Source organism: Mandrillus leucophaeus, unplaced genomic scaffold, assembly GCF_000951045.1.
Source record: "Mandrillus leucophaeus isolate KB7577 unplaced genomic scaffold, Mleu.le_1.0 Scaffold23, whole genome shotgun sequence".
Taxonomy (NCBI): domain Eukaryota; kingdom Metazoa; phylum Chordata; class Mammalia; order Primates; family Cercopithecidae; genus Mandrillus; species Mandrillus leucophaeus.
In genome coordinates, this window is record NW_012102365.1 from 1183803 (window position 1) to 1199179 (window position 15377).

Below are 15377 nucleotides of genomic sequence, written 5' to 3' on the forward strand. Positions count from 1 at the left end.
TTGTCTCTGTTGAGGCCATATAGGAGGTTAGAAATCTCTTATTGTCCTAGGTCGTATAAACAGTCATGTTTCCCCACTATTTAAAACAAGGTGAAGGTAGTCTCCTTATTTTAGGAGGCAGGGTCTTAGGGGTAAAACTAAGACAAACAGGTTTCTGGACAATTTCTCCTCAGTTGGGGGCTCGGAGTTCTTGACTAGTCTTCAAAGAAGGCCTGAAGTACTAGGTGATAGAGAAAAGACAGGATAAGGGGCATTAGATATAGATGTCTGTGGCTGGGGAGAGAAGGGACAATGAGAATGATTTATGCTGGTCATTTTATGTGCCAGGGTACATAGGGTGTTATTATTATTATTTTTTTTTTTGTGGAAGCCTAGTCTGTCCTGAGATATTGCTCCTGAGATCTAAGTGAGCCACGTGCAGCTGGCAGGAAGCTGAAAGCTGTTGGTTGGGAGAGGTCTTAATTTTTACACTTGTCCCTGCCTGGAATGCCCTATCACAGGGGAGGGTCCCATGCTGGAACTGGATCAACAGCTGCCGCCTGTCCCCGGAATCACAGGAAGCGGAGGACGGGGTGCCTTTGTATAGGGAGCTCTGAAGCCAGACAATAGTTTGTGCTGGCGGGGCCATGTGGCGAGTCATGTGACCTGGGGCTGTTTTCTGCTGGGGTCCTTACCCATCTGTTCTCTCGGCTCTTTCTGGGTTATCAGGCGCCAGTCCAAGTCCTCCCAGGCAGCCAGCTTCATGGCCAGAGATTACGAGCACTAACCTTCCTGGCAGGGGCGGTGTGGCTTCGAGTTTATGCAGATTAGCCATGTGTTTCTCACTTCAAGGCGTTCCACAGGAAAAGCCTTTTCCTGTGTTTGGCTCTCAGTGGGCGGTTCCCAGCTTACTGTACTGGGACTCAGCAAGCAGCAGGCATGCACCAGAGGGATCACAGTACACTGGCCCCCCTCTCCATTCCACCTCCAATGCTACGTCACCACAACACAACCACTCGCGCTCTCATACTGTTGGTGTCATTCATTCGGTGCCAAGATTGCTTTAAAAAATTCCCTTGGCCCCAGTTCAAACAGGAGTACAGCTGGGATGTGTTAGATTTTAGGCAGTCTGCCCTCAATTTGAGATGAGTTATAAATAGCAGAGCCGACTTCCTTAACTACCGCTCTCTGAGGTAAAATGCAGGTTAATTACTGTGGGAATCAATTAGGGGGGTTCTTTTGGTTAAAGAGCCAGGGATGCATTTTTTTATTGTTATTATTAAAAGTCATATAACAAATCTAGCCAGGAATAAATTGAAAGCACAAGGAGTAATAATATTTAAATATCCAAAAGTCAAGGTTATAGCTCTAGGTTTACACTGGCCCCAACTAGTTAGCATTTAGGATGACAAAATGAGTGGTGGTCAAGACTTCTCTCTGATGGACACCTTTTTGGCAGCCCCTGGCCCAACCCTCTCTGTTCTTATTTTTGCTAGCCCTTGGCACTGTTGAGTACTAAATTTAGCTCCTTAGGGTTGCTGCCTGGTCACTTCTTTCTATATCCTTGGATTGGAACTGGAGCTTTCCTCAGTTGTACTTTTATTTAAATAAAATTATGAAGTTTCTCTTTCCTGGTGCCATTGCCACGTGGTGTGGTACATTTTTGTAAATGGTATATCTCTGCTTAGAAGTTTTGAGTTCTTGGCTGTGTCTTCTCTGCTGTCTCCTCGGTCATGGTCAGATGGAGAATTTGAAGCATATTTTAATCTGTGAGTTTCACAAAGTGGTTACTTTGGGTTATAAGACATTTAGCCTAGGTCCACCTTAAAAGTCTAATCTGTTAATTTCAGCAGTTTTGGAGGGTCATTTTGGTTTTCCTTGATGCAAGAGGTTCCAGTAGCCCATTAGTCTGGAGGGTCTTGTAATTCTGTTGGCTTGGAGCAGGGGAACTCCCTATGTAAGGGGTCTGTCTGCTAGCTGTTTGTTCTGAATATATTCAGAAGGACAAGCTGCTAGGCGTCCTTGCCTTTGATGCCCCTAAACTGCATCTTTTGATACATTTCATTTGGCAGGCAGTTTATAACATGGCCAGTGATCTGGAAGGAGATAAGTGGTGGATGGAGATGAGGAGTTTTCTTATGGCTCTTTCCTCCTTTTTTATTGTTATTTTTTATGAATTCAGGAGAGTATATAGCAGGGGGCCTGACTTTGCTGATCAAGGGGCAGCATTTTCCTCTCAATTATGTGTTTCTGTGGCAGAGCCTTTGCTTTTGAAGTGTAATCACAGTAATCTACTCCTGTGGTTTCCCATTGAAAGGATTTCCTCTGTCTTTCCCAGAGTGGAATCTCTGGCTTTTTGCAGCTAGGGTTTGGTGTTTCCATCCCCTGCCTTGTGCCTGCAGACTGCTGATACTGGCTTTTGTATCTTGCATCTAGGGATTTTTCTGGTGTGAAATTGCTACTTTCCAATAAAACTGATCAGTGAAGATTTAAGGCCCCTTCTCTGTTACTAGAGATTGGGAGATGGCATTTCATCTATAACTGCAAATCACAAATCTTTCACGATGGTTTTAAATGTCATAAGTGTGAGTTAGGTCTCTGCCGACCTCCCCTTCTGATTCAAGCAGATGTCTAACTTTTACATAAGACCAGAATAACCTGATTATTTGAACTGAATATGTATTTAGTTTGCCAAATAAGCTGCATATTCTGTTGATCATAAGCCTTTTGTGATGGGAGGGAGTCAGAAATCTGATGACCAGAAAAAGGAAGCATATTGATTTTATTTTTAGAATAAAAATTTCTTTGATGTACATTTATTTTTTGGTCTACAAAGATTTCCTAAAGTTGAGGTGGGACATTCCTTGAACCCTTTATAGCCCTCATGTAAATAGCTGTACTCATTTGGGAGTGCAGGCCCCCATGTGAGAGAGGAAAATGTGACTTGTCCTTAGCCTTTTGTTTTTAAGCAGTGCATATGAGGATGCCCCTGCAGTTCTGAAATTCTCCCTGGTATCAACTTTTTTTTTTTTTTTTGAGACAGAGTCCCGCTCTGTTGCCCAGGCTGGAGTGCAGTGGCATGATCTCCGCTCGCTGCAGCTTCTGCCTCCTAGGTTTAGGTGGTTCAGCTGCCTCAGCCTACTGAGTAGCTGAGATTAACAGGCGCGTGCCACCACGCCCGGCTAATTTTTATATTTTAGTAGAGACAGGGTTTCACCATGTTGGCCAGGCTGGTCTGGAACTCCTGACCTCAAGTGATTCACCCACCTCAGTGCTGCGAATACAGGCCTGAGTCACCATGCCTGGCCTTGGAGGTTTTTTGTTTGTTTGTTTGTTTTTGAGACAGTCTTGCTCTGCTGCCCAGGCTGGAGTGCAGTGGTGCGATCTCAGCTCGCTTAAGTTCTCCGCCTCCCAGGTTCAAGTGATTCTCATACCTCAGCCTCCCAAGTAGCTGAGACTACAGGCATGCGCCGCCACACCCAGCTAATTTTTGTATTTTTAGTAGAGGTAAGGTTTCACTGTGTTAGCCAGGTTTGTCTCCCAACTCCTGGCCTCAAGTGATCCACCTGCCTTGGCCTCCCAAAGTGCTAGGATTACAGATGTGAGACACTGCGCCCAACCAGGTTATTCTTAAAGTGTGCCTGTTCTCCCTTGAGTATTGTTTTCCTTCTCTCTCCTCTTTCACTTCAGTCCAACTCTTTTTCTACCTTCAAAGTCATAACCTGTGTTAGAGTTAGATTTAGGGTATGACCCTGGCTTTATGGCTAGATAGTTTGATTTGGGCTTTGTCCCCATAGTGTCTCCTACCCCTTTTTGGAATAGGACAGCATTGCACATTGAACAGTCACTGAGCCCAAGCTCTGTACTTTGGTATTTGGGAGAGCTTTGAAGATAAAACACCTGATCTCTGGCTTCCCAGAAGCTAGTCTTGAGAAATGCAATCAGTTAGTTGGAATAGGTAGCTGCAACTAAGTGTTAAATCTTAGGATGCTAACTGGATTTACAATAAGGCATTTAGAAATGTGAGAGATCAAAGTGTGCTGAAGATACGGGAAGTGGCTTCATTTTGAAAGGTCAAGTTTCTGTTACTAGAAGCCACTGTGGACAGGAGGGCAGGGCAGGATGCCATTGCATAGAGCTGGGTGTGGATAGTATGTGGGGAATCTTGGAGTGAGACTGAAAAAATGTGGAAAACCGGGTCACATTGTAGAGGGCTTTAGAGCCAGGTAGAAGTACTGTTTTATCATTACTGATAATCGCTACCATTTATTGGACGTTTAAATACCAGGTACTGTGTGAAGTATGTTATGTGCATTTAAAGAACTGATGTGTTCAAGGTAGGATGGTGAGAGAGATAGGATTTGAACCCAAGTCTATCAAATTACTACACTATGCTGTATGTAATAATACTGTGCAGGATTTAGTAGTTAGGAAGTTTGAAACTATTATTGACCAGGGAGTAGCGGAAATGATTTGGGAATAGCATTGTCCTAGAACTGCTCTAACATAATAAGCCACTAGCCACATGTAGTTTTGTGAATTTAAATTAATTAAATGTAAATAAAAATAAAAATTTAGTTCCTGAGTAATATTTGATAATTTAAGTGTTTAATAGTTATCCATCACAGTAAATGTTATTGGCCAGTGCTTCTCTAGATCACTGGTTCTTAGCTAATAGTATATACCAGACTCATTCAAAGATCTTTAAGGAGGTTGGAGAAGAGCACAAGCCCTTCCAGACCCAGTAAATTGGAATCTCTAGAGAGAGGCCTAGCCATTTATGAAGCTTCACAGAAAATTCTAATCTGCATCCCTGGTTAATAGCTACTGCTCTAGAAGCTCTATAGTAACCATGGTAATGACTGCCCCTCATGTTGTGGGGAGACCTAGACTGACAGAGATACCCAGAGCAGGCTGATCTCTTTGTTCAACAAAATAGTCTCTGCAGTTGGAGGCCGCATGGACAGCAGCTGCAGTCTGGGATGAGATGAGGACCTCAGTGTGATATTGTGGCATGATATGGCCATGTAAGCCCCCAAGCTCTTTACAGGAGAGAATGGTGATGTTTTGGCTCCATTGCCAGGTGTATTGGGGAGGACCATATGCTATTTCTTAATTGTTGTTAAATTTGAACTTCCTAAGTAACTCTAAAATCTATGTAGCTCTGAAATTATGATTGGGAACGTTATTGGAGCTTCTAATATGGATGAAAGACGGGCAAAAATTGTTTAGTTAGGATTGTGGGAAACAGTACTTTAATAATATTGACATGTAGGGTTGTTGGAAACAGTACTTTAATAATGTTGACATGTAGTAGTGATTTGGGACACAGTTTTAGTATGATTTTATACAGTTCAGAAACATGGGAGAGGAGTATTCCCATCATCACTCACCAGGTTAGTTGAGAGTTCAGATATAGCCTAAGAAATAACTCTGCTTCTCTTTTTTCCTTTTCATATTAAGAACAGCCTCTGTGGCTTATTGTCTTATCTGTTTTCTTTCATGAAAGCTCACTTCTTCTACTATAAAACACTTAATAGCATTATTAAAAAATAAATACAGAGAACCAATTGTTTGGATGTCCCCTTCCTTTATTTTGGAGGTTTTGTTGTTGTTTAAGGTCTTAATATCTTAAATTATAGAATAGCTTATTAATTTTGAATAACAGAACTGGAAGGAACCCTAGGGATAACCTAGACCAGTCCTTGGAGGTGGGTTCTAGTGGTCTGTTTTAACAAGCCTTTCAAGTGATTCTGATGCATGCTAAAATCAATGAACCACTGAACTCCTTCATTTGACAGTTAACGATAGGCCTAGATTATCAGTATCTACTTTACCCCCAATGTAAGAGCCAGTTTTTAAGTTTTATATCAGACTCACGCCTACTCTGCATCTTGTGTGTATCTAAAAGATGCTTAGAGAAACTTCCCCCTGCCCCCACACCACCAATAGATATAGGTAGATATTTCTGGCCGTCGAAGGTGTGCTCTGGAGCGCCAGTAGGATAAAGGCATATCAAAAAGTGAATGAGCTGATTGAACCTGTTGCTCCACAAAGAGCTGGAAAGAAAGCAACATCCATGATAGTCTACCATTGAATCTTCTTGTCTCTCAGAGAAACAAAAGTTCTGTCCTCCTTACATCTTCAAACTCTTGAATATTAAAGGAAATGAGCTTTTCAGTTGAGATGCACAAGGCTCTTAATTCAGAGTTACCGTTCCCTCAACTGTCACTTAGCTTCTTTGCTTATTTGGAAGAAAGCATAAATTTAACTGTGCCGTAGTACAGATAGGCTATAGGTGTTTAAGGGGAGTTTTCACTATTGGAAAAATAGAAACATCTAGATGTTTGTGTATATGAATTCCCCATCATAGTATTGAAGCATCAATTTTGGTGTTTAACAAGGTGATGGCAGTGCATAGCAGCACCGTCCTCTACCAACTGAAGGGCCTTTGTTGTTTACACCTGGCCTGTCCCTTGGATCTCAAGCAGTACCACAGTTACAAAGTAGTTTTTAGCTTATAAGATGTTTTCACAAATAGGTGGTATTTTCATTTTTCAAATGACAAAATTAGGGTTCTGAGGCAGGGCAGTTGACTTAAAGGTTACTAGGTTAGTCTCATTGCTCTTTCAAGGTAACTGGATTTCTTTGTAGCATACAGACTGAAAAAACCTGTATACTTGGGTTGTATATTCAGTGGCCAGAGACCATCAAAGCTCAGGTTAATGAAATGCTTTTTATTTTGTAGCCATCCAGTCCAATGGATCAGATGGGCAAGATGAGACCTCAGCCATATGGCGGGACTAACCCATACTCGCAGCAACAGGGACCTCCGTCAGGACCACAGCAAGGACATGGGTACCCAGGGCAGCCATATGGGTCCCAGACCCCGCAGCGGTACCCGATGACCATGCAGGGCCGGGCGCAGAGTGCCATGGGCGGCCTCTCTTATACACAGCAGGTAGATGGTGATTCTGATTACCTTGACCCTTGTTGCTGTCCAAAATCTGATCTGTGAGCTATAGAATCAGAATGTATCCTTGGCTTCCAAGCCTCTTGACAAGACTGTAGACCTGTTGGCTCAGTTAATTACAGAGTGCTACTAGCAAAGCCAAAGCTATAGGCACCGTCCCATGTGTGTTCCAAGGAAAACTACTCTCTGGTCACAGGTACATACCTCTTTTTCTCTTGACCTGACAGGCCAGCTTATACCTAGTGAGTGGTGATCTCTGAATGAGGTGGGATGAAAGGCAGTGGCTGAACACCTAGGCACTGCTACTACTAAGAAAACCATTCATATCATGTGCCCTGGGGACAGAAAAGGCCCTTTATGCTTCTGAATGCCTTTACCATATCTGCCATCTGGTTCAAAATGAATGTTACTGGGAGTAGAAGAAAAGGGGAAGATTGAACAGAAAAGATGTTAACAGCATTGTTACAAATGTTAAGATTTCCCCTTATCCATCTCCTTTTGTCGAACCATTCACATCATTATCTCTTTATTGTCATTTTTGTGTTGACAAAGTTTTCTATCACTTATATTTGATACTGATACTGAAAATAGGGAGAGAATATAAAACAAATTTTACTTCTAACACTTTAAAGCAACGTATGCCTTTAATATAGAAAATTGTCTCTTTTTTTTAATAGAGGAAAGATGAGGTAATTTATTTATTTACTTATTTTATTTTATTCTTTTGCCTGCTTACTAAATACATACCCAGTGACTAAAATAGTGCCTGGTACAAGTAATCGAGTAGGCTCTCAAACATTTTTTTTGAATGAAAACTAAATGAAAGAACCAAAGTAGCTTAGTGATTTGCACACTGTCTGAATTACTAAACCCTAGGTTTTCAGTTGGCTGAGCCAGGCTGCTATTGACTATTCATTGTGGTTAGGGTACAGATTCCTAACACTTATAAAAACAGGCTAGGCCGTGATAAAAAGAGTAGGCTCATTGGTAGAAACAGCTGCTCTTCAACTCGTGTTAGTTGCCTCAATAGTAAATAGTGTAAATTTTCAGTGGATAAATGTCCACTTGTAAACAAACCACCTAAAAACCCAGCTTGGCCGTCCTTCCTGGCTCAGTTTAGGCAGGGATGAGAGAAAAACCCCGGGCCTCCTAAGTATGAGGCCTTGCATGCTTGCTTTCTATACTCATCCTCAGTGCATAGCTTCTGACAAAACACTTCATCTTTCCTCATTCAGGAGAGTCAGTGCTAAAAGTATATTTTCGTTTCCTACAGATTCCTCCTTATGGACAACAAGGCCCCAGCGGGTATGGTCAACAGGGCCAGACTCCATATTACAACCAGCAAAGTCCTCACCCTCAGCAGCAGCAGCCACCCTACTCCCAGCAACCACCATCCCAGACCCCTCATGCCCAACCTTCGTATCAGCAGCAGCCACAGTCTCAGCCACCACAGCTCCAGTCCTCTCAGACTCCATACTCCCAACAGCCATCCCAACCTCCACATCAGCAGTCCCCGACTCCATACCCCTCCCAGCAGTCCACGACACAGCAGCACCCTCAGAGCCAGCCCTCCTACTCACAGCCACAGGCTCAGTCTCCCTACCAGCAGCAGCAACCTCAGCAGCCAGCACCCTCGACGCTCTCCCAGCAGGCTGCGTATCCTCAGCCCCAGTCTCAGCAGTCCCAGCAAACTGCCTATTCCCAACAGCGCTTCCCTCCACCGCAGGTAAGATATCCTTGACCTCCTGCCCTTCCCTGTGTGTGACAACAGACAGCTTGGGGGTTAGTGTCATGAGAACTTTACTGTACAGAATGGTTCTCTAATGTGCACTTAAAGACCAATTCAACTCTGGGTAAACATGATAACTGGATTGATTGAACTAATAAAGGCATAACCTACTTAACTACATAAAGATCTATAGCTCTCCTTAATGATGAAGAAATAGGGCAATGGAAAGTTGTATAGATGGATAAAAAATTAAAGATAATGGGACTGAATTTTTTTTTTTTTTTTTTGTAAATCAACATCAGAACTTGAGCATCCAAGTGAGTTGGTCTTTTTTCAAAACAGTCACTTTGAGAGGTGGTACTGTACATTCACTCCAACTGCCATTCCATTCTGCTATCACTCAAAATACTTGGATCCCTTCATTTGGAATTGCCACCAGAGCTGATACCACATTCTTTAGAATACTCTCAGTGGTGGTAAATGTTATTTTTTGTGGGTGGATTTTGTTTGGGGAAATAGCAAAAATTCATTTGGAGTTATGTCTGGTGAACAAGATACAGGTAATAGAGCCTAAAATAGCATTTGGGGCTTTATTCTTTGTAGAGCCCAAAGAAGAGAGATGACTGAGTGATGACAGGTCCCCTAAAAAGTTTATGTATTGGTGGCACTGTTGGAATAAATATCTCATCCCAAGGTGATGTCTTTGAAGGAAGCAGTACTCATTTTAATGCAGAGGATCTAGCATGATTTTTGTGGTTTCATTGGTCTCATTCCTTGATAGATTTAACTTGAAGTTGGCCATACATTCGCATTTAACCCCAAGAAATAGCCCTCTGTAGGTAGCAATGAATGGGTGACAGTTCTGCCAGAAAGAGTCCACTGTTGACATTCTTGCAAGTCACGGCTTGGATTTTTCTGGCCTTCAGATAATACTGTTCGCAACTGGGCTTTCTCTCACACTCATGAGAGACAGTCCTATAACCCTTTCACCATGAAGTAAGCTTGCCTGGTTTATCAATACCAGGCCATCACAGCTTTTGTTTTTCTTGTTGTAGGAGCTATCTCAAGATTCATTTGGGTCTCAGGCATCCTCAGCCCCCTCAATGACCTCCAGTAAGGGAGGGCAAGAAGATATGAACCTGAGCCTTCAGTCAAGACCCTCCAGCTTGCCTGTGAGTATTTCTGCACCTTCTGAAAGGTAATGGGGCAGAGAGGAAACCAAAGCAAACTAGTTTCTGGTTGGAAGTTTTGGTAATTTTGATCTAAATGAATAAGTTATTTCTTGAATTCAAGGAACTTAAGGGTTGACTTGTAGATGTCTATTCTGTCTCCCTGCCCAGGGAATAGGTTTATGATCTGTTTAGTTTGTTTTTGTTTTTTTTAAATATTGTGCTTTTAGACATGGACCCACATGAGGGGCAGAGAAGATGGAGATATCAGAAGCACTGTCTGCTCTCCATCAAAGTTGAGAAAAGTATCAGTTTCTTGACTTTACTCTTAAGGGCTTAATTTTTAGGCTTTTGGCTTAATGTTTAGCTACGAGGTAGGATCCTGGGGCAATTCAGCATGCGTTGTCACATTGAGCATTGCTGGAGCAAAAGCAGTTTTTCTGGTGGTGATTTTGTGTGACTACTCTTTTTTTTTTTTTTTTTTTTTTTTGGTAGAGTACTTGATGCCCAGATGCTTAATTATGGAATCAGGTACTTATTTATGGAATGGACTGACCATATCCTGAGAAAGGCAGTATAGTCTAGTGATTAAGAGCTTGGGCTCTAGAGCCAGAGTTCCTGGCTGTTCAGGCTTCTGAGGCCAGAATGCACATAGGACGTCTGAAACTGTTTCTCAACAGAGTTCCTGGCTCTAGATTCTGCCACCAACTCTGTTTCATGGGGGTGGTGGTGAACATTAAATAGGTTACTAGAGAGCACACACGAGCACTGCACATTGTAGGCACTCCATAAATGTCAGCCTTTGTAATCATCGCCTCAGAGGGCATTGGGACTGTACTTTATACCTGAAAGGCAGTTAACACCAACTAGGTGGTTGTGGGAACCTTTACCGTTAGTCTTAGCTCTGTGGGCAAGTTACTCAGCCTCTGAAAGTTAATCTGCTGGGCACAGAGATAAAATAGGCTACTCTGAAATCTAGTCATCTGGTAAGATGGTGGGTAGCAAACCCACCATGACAAATCCTGCTTCAGACAGGAAATGAAAATTCAGCCACATATCCAGATAAGAATCTGTTGGAATTTTGACTCTACTTGGATTTAAAGCCTGTGTCTTCATTTATTCTGACCTGAGAGAAATGGTTTCAGGATCTCTAAGAAATAGGCAGAAGGCGGGAACTCTCTTCATCATGAAGCGCCTCCCATGGATTCCCCTGAAGGTCTCTGAGACACCTCAGTAGGGCAAGGTCTGCAGAATCCCTTAGTACCTGGTGTTCAGGCTTCTGAGGCCAGAATGCAGATAGGATGTCTGAGACTGTTGACTTTCTCAACTGAGGAATTGGGGGAAGGAAGTGCCTTAATAAAGCGATCACTCTTTGTTCCCTTCTCATTAGTGTCTGTTGCAATCCTTTTCTGCATCCTGAACTTCATTGGAATGTGCTTTTTAACCTGATTCAGTCAGAATGTGTAACCACTCCCTCATCATCTGTGGTCTGTGGCTAAATCTGGGTGAGGTGCTATTGTGTCAAGAACCCAAATCGGTGGATTTCTGTCAGTGCTGTAAGTTGCTTCGTTCCGAAAAGTTTTTGCTTGCTTCTGGTGACCTTTTGATAGATCTGTATTTGGCTTTTTTTCTTTTTTTTTGTTTTTTGGTCCTGAGAAGCCTTGTATCCAGAGATGCTACATGTCTAGTAAGGATTGGGAATCTTAAGAACTTCTTATCTGACCCACTGAAGTGAAGGTGAAGGTTTTGGCAGCCTTTTAGGCCCAGGGGATGGTTGTTCCTGGGAAGCCTATCACAAGGAACATTCCCAAGTTCTGACTTTTTCTAAAGATTCGTCCAAATGGGTCATTTGCTCAGTGGTAGAAGCTCCATGTGGGAGGTAAGCTGGCTGGGTTATTGGCATCTTGTTTTTTGAATTGCTTTTTATCCCTTTGCTACTTGGACAGACATCAAAAAGTGGTTATTCTTTGAAATTTTGGTTTAATGCCAGATTTGCCTACGCAGGCTAGGAAGCAGCCCCATCTGAAGAAATGAGAAGTTGGATTCCCTACAAGAGCCCTCTCCTTTCTTAACCAGTTTGTTAAAGGATCCCTAGGTTTGCCAGTGCATCCCTTCACTAAACAAATGTTTGTGAGATATCTGTTGGCACCAGAGCAGATTGCAGGCTGGCTGGAGAGCAGCGCCTCAGATTTCACATTGCCCTCCTTACTCATTCACGTTACCTCCCTGGCCCTAAAGGCATGATTGTGACCCTTGAATATTACAAAAATTAAATTTTGAGGAGTCTATGCTCAGCTATTGATGCCAAGCCATTTAGGTGCTATTATCCTGATCATGTTATCCGTATATTTAAACCTCTCAATTATTTTTTCATTAATCTTAGAATAAAATCCAGATTTTTTTTTTTTTTTTTGAGAGTTTCATTCTGTTGTCCAGGCTGGAGTGCAGTGGCACGATCTTGGCTCACTGCAACCTCCGCCTCCTGGGTTCAAGTGATTCTCCTGCCTCAGTCTCCGGAGTAGCTGGGTTTACAGGTGCTCGCCACCACACCCAGCTAATTAATTAATTAATTAATTTGATATGGAGTCTCACTCTGTCGCCTAGGCTGGAGTGCAATGGCACGATCTTGATTCACTGCAACCTCCACCTCCTGGGTTGAAGGGATTCTCCTACCTCAGCCTCCCGAGTAGCTGAGATAACAGGTGCCCCCTTCCACGCCCACCTAATTTTTGTCTTTTTAGTAGAGACAGGGTTTCACCAGGTTGGCCAGGCTGGTCTCAAACTTCTGATCTTAGGCTATCCACCTGCCTTAGCCTCCCAAGGTGCTGGGATTACAGGTGTGAGCCACCTTGCCCAGCCTAAAATCCAGAATCTTTAATGTTAGACATCAGAAACACAGGTTGCTGTTCCCTCTCAGCTCCCGTCCCCTGTGTCTTTCTCATTCAGTAGGTCTGGAGTGGGGCCTGAAAATGTACATTTCTGACAAGTTCCTCTGTGATTCTGTTGGTGCTAGACCAGGGGTGGTACTTTGAGAACCTCTACTTTATTCTTTTTTCTCTGCCTTGCTCTTGGCTTTCTTTCTTTTTTTTTCTTTTTGAGACGGAGTCTCGCTCTGTTGCCCAGGCTGGAGTGCAGTGGCCGGATCTCAGCTCACTGCAAGCTCCGCCTCCCGGGTTCACGCCATTCTCCGGCCTCAGCCTCCCGAGTAGCTGGGACTACAGGCGCCTGCCACCTCGCCCGGCTAGTTTTTTGTATTTTTTAGTAGAGACGGGGTTTCACCGTGTTAGCCAGGATGGTCTCGATCTCCTGACCTCGTGATCCGCCTGTCTCGGCCTCCCAAAGTGCTGGGATTACAGGCTTGAGCCACCGCGCCTGGCCTGCTCTTGGCTTTCTTTCAGTGTCTCTAAGGCATCACATGCCATTTTTTGCTTTCAGACCTTTGCACACACCCTTCCCTTTGCCTCATACTTTTCCCTTCAACTCTTCCTGTTCATCTTTCAGACTATATCTTAAAGATTGCTCCTTCAGAAAACTACTACCTAATCAAGCTTCAAGACACAGCTTAAATAACTTCTATGATGATTTCATTGACTAAAGGCCATTGTTAGTTTACCTTAAAAAAAAAAAAAAAAAGGGCCGGGCATGGTGGTTCATGCCTGTAATCCCAGCACTTTGGGAGGCCAAGGCGGGCGGATCACGAGGTCAGGAGATCGAGACCAGCCTGGCTAACATGGTGAAATCCCATCTCTACTAAAAATATAAAAAATTAGCCACGGGTACCTGTAGTCCCAGCTATTCGGGAGGCAGAGGCAGGAGAGTCGCTTCAGAACCTGAGAGGCGGAGGTTGCACTGAGCCGAGATCGCGCCACTGCACTCCGAGCCTTGGCGACAGAGTGAACTCCAGCTCAAAAAAAAAAAAAAAAAAGGTGTAGCTGGTCGCGGTGGCTCACACCTGTGACCCCAATACTTTGGGAGGTCGAGGCGGGCGAATCACGAGGTCAGGAGTTTGAGACGAGCCTGGCCAACATGGTGAAACCCCGTCTCTACTAGAAGTACAAAAGTTAGCTGGGCGTGGTGGCGGGCGCCTGTAGTCCCAGCTACGCAGGAGGCTGAGGCAGGAGAATTGCCTGAACCTGGGAGGCGGAGGTTGCAGTGAGCCGAGATCGTGCCATTACACTCTGGCCTGGGCTACAAAAGCGAAACTCCGTCTCAGAAAAAAGAAAAAAAAATTAGTTAATGCCCAGGGTTCACAGAGTTCTGATTTGTTTGATTTGGGATTTGGGCATTGGTGTGGTTAGTGGCTGTCCCAGGTGAATCCTGATTTGCAGGTAGAGATCTATTCTAGACTGTTTCAGGTTCCTTTGCTATAGTAAACTTTTTTTTTTTTTTTGAGATGGAGTCTCTCTCTGTTGCCCAGGCTGGAGTGCAATGGCACAATTGCAGCTCACCACAACCTCTGCCTCCCAGGTTCAAGCAGTTCTCCTGCCTCGGCCTCCCAAGTAGCTGGAATTACAGGTGCCCGCTAACACACCCGGCTAATTTTTGCATTTTTAGTAGAGACAAGGTTTCACTATGTTGGCCAGGCTGGTCTTGATCTTCTGACCTAGGTGATCCACCCGCCTCGGCCTCCCAAGGTGCTGGGATTACAGGTATGAGCCACGGCACCCAGCCTATAGTAAACTCTTAGCACCCATACTTCTTTTCAGTACTTAAGTATAATTTAAATTACTTATTTATTGCAAGTTCAGTGAGGGCTGACTTGCTCTCTTACTTATTGTCATAGTGCCTGGCATGTAGTAGGCTCCAACTTACTGAACAGATGAACCTGAGCAGCGTTCATTATAATGCTCATTCAGGAACTATACATCTGACAGGAGCAGCTTGACTATATTACCAGATTGTTGTTTCCACTGCTAGGGCAAAGCAGGTATCACAGACTGTCATGGGGAGACACAAACTTCGTTTTAGAGAATGGATTAATTTATTTGTGCCTCCTGACAGTGGCCTTAAGAAGTGAGGTTAGGCTGGGAGCCTTTGGCTCACGCCTGTAATCCCAGCACTTTGGGAGGCCGAGGTGGGCGGGTCACGAGGTCAGAAGATGGAGGCCATCCTGGCTAACATGGTGAAACCCCATCTCTACTAAAAATACAATAAATTAGCCAGGCGTGGTGGCATGTGCTTGTAATCCCAGCTACTTGGGAGGCTGAGGCAGGGGAATCGCTTGAACCCGGGAGGCGGAGGTTGCAGTGCGCCGAGATGGCACCACTGCACTCTAGCCTGCAGGACAGAGCGAAACTCCATGTCAAAAAAGAATAATAAATAGAAGAAGTGAGGTTAGGGTTTGTCATCTATCTTGTAAAATGTCTACCACTTCATCTTATGTTAATAAGGTTGCCAGAAGTGGTGGCTCATGCCTGTAATCACAACATTTTGGGTGACCAAAGCGGGAGGATCCCTTGAGCTTAGGAATTTGTGACCAGCCTGGGCAACGTGGTGAAACCTTGTTTCTAAAAAAAAAAAAAAAAAA

At 43.8% G+C, this 15377-nt stretch overlaps 1 protein-coding gene across 1 annotated transcript in view; it reads left to right on the forward strand.

Annotated features, from left to right (window-relative positions):
* The first annotated feature begins 4679 nt into the window (after positions 1-4679).
* The window catches only part of ARID1A (AT rich interactive domain 1A (SWI-like)), a 54413-nt gene continuing 43715 nt past the window's right edge, over positions 4680-15377 (forward strand). Inside the window, exons 1-4 of the mRNA XM_011981660.1 lie at positions 4680-5006; positions 6728-6940; positions 8226-8678; positions 9737-9853. Of these exons, the coding sequence (XP_011837050.1) occupies positions 6740-6940; positions 8226-8678; positions 9737-9853 (771 nt within the window). The 5' untranslated portion in view covers positions 4680-5006; positions 6728-6739. The remainder of the gene's footprint in view (positions 5007-6727; positions 6941-8225; positions 8679-9736; positions 9854-15377) is intronic.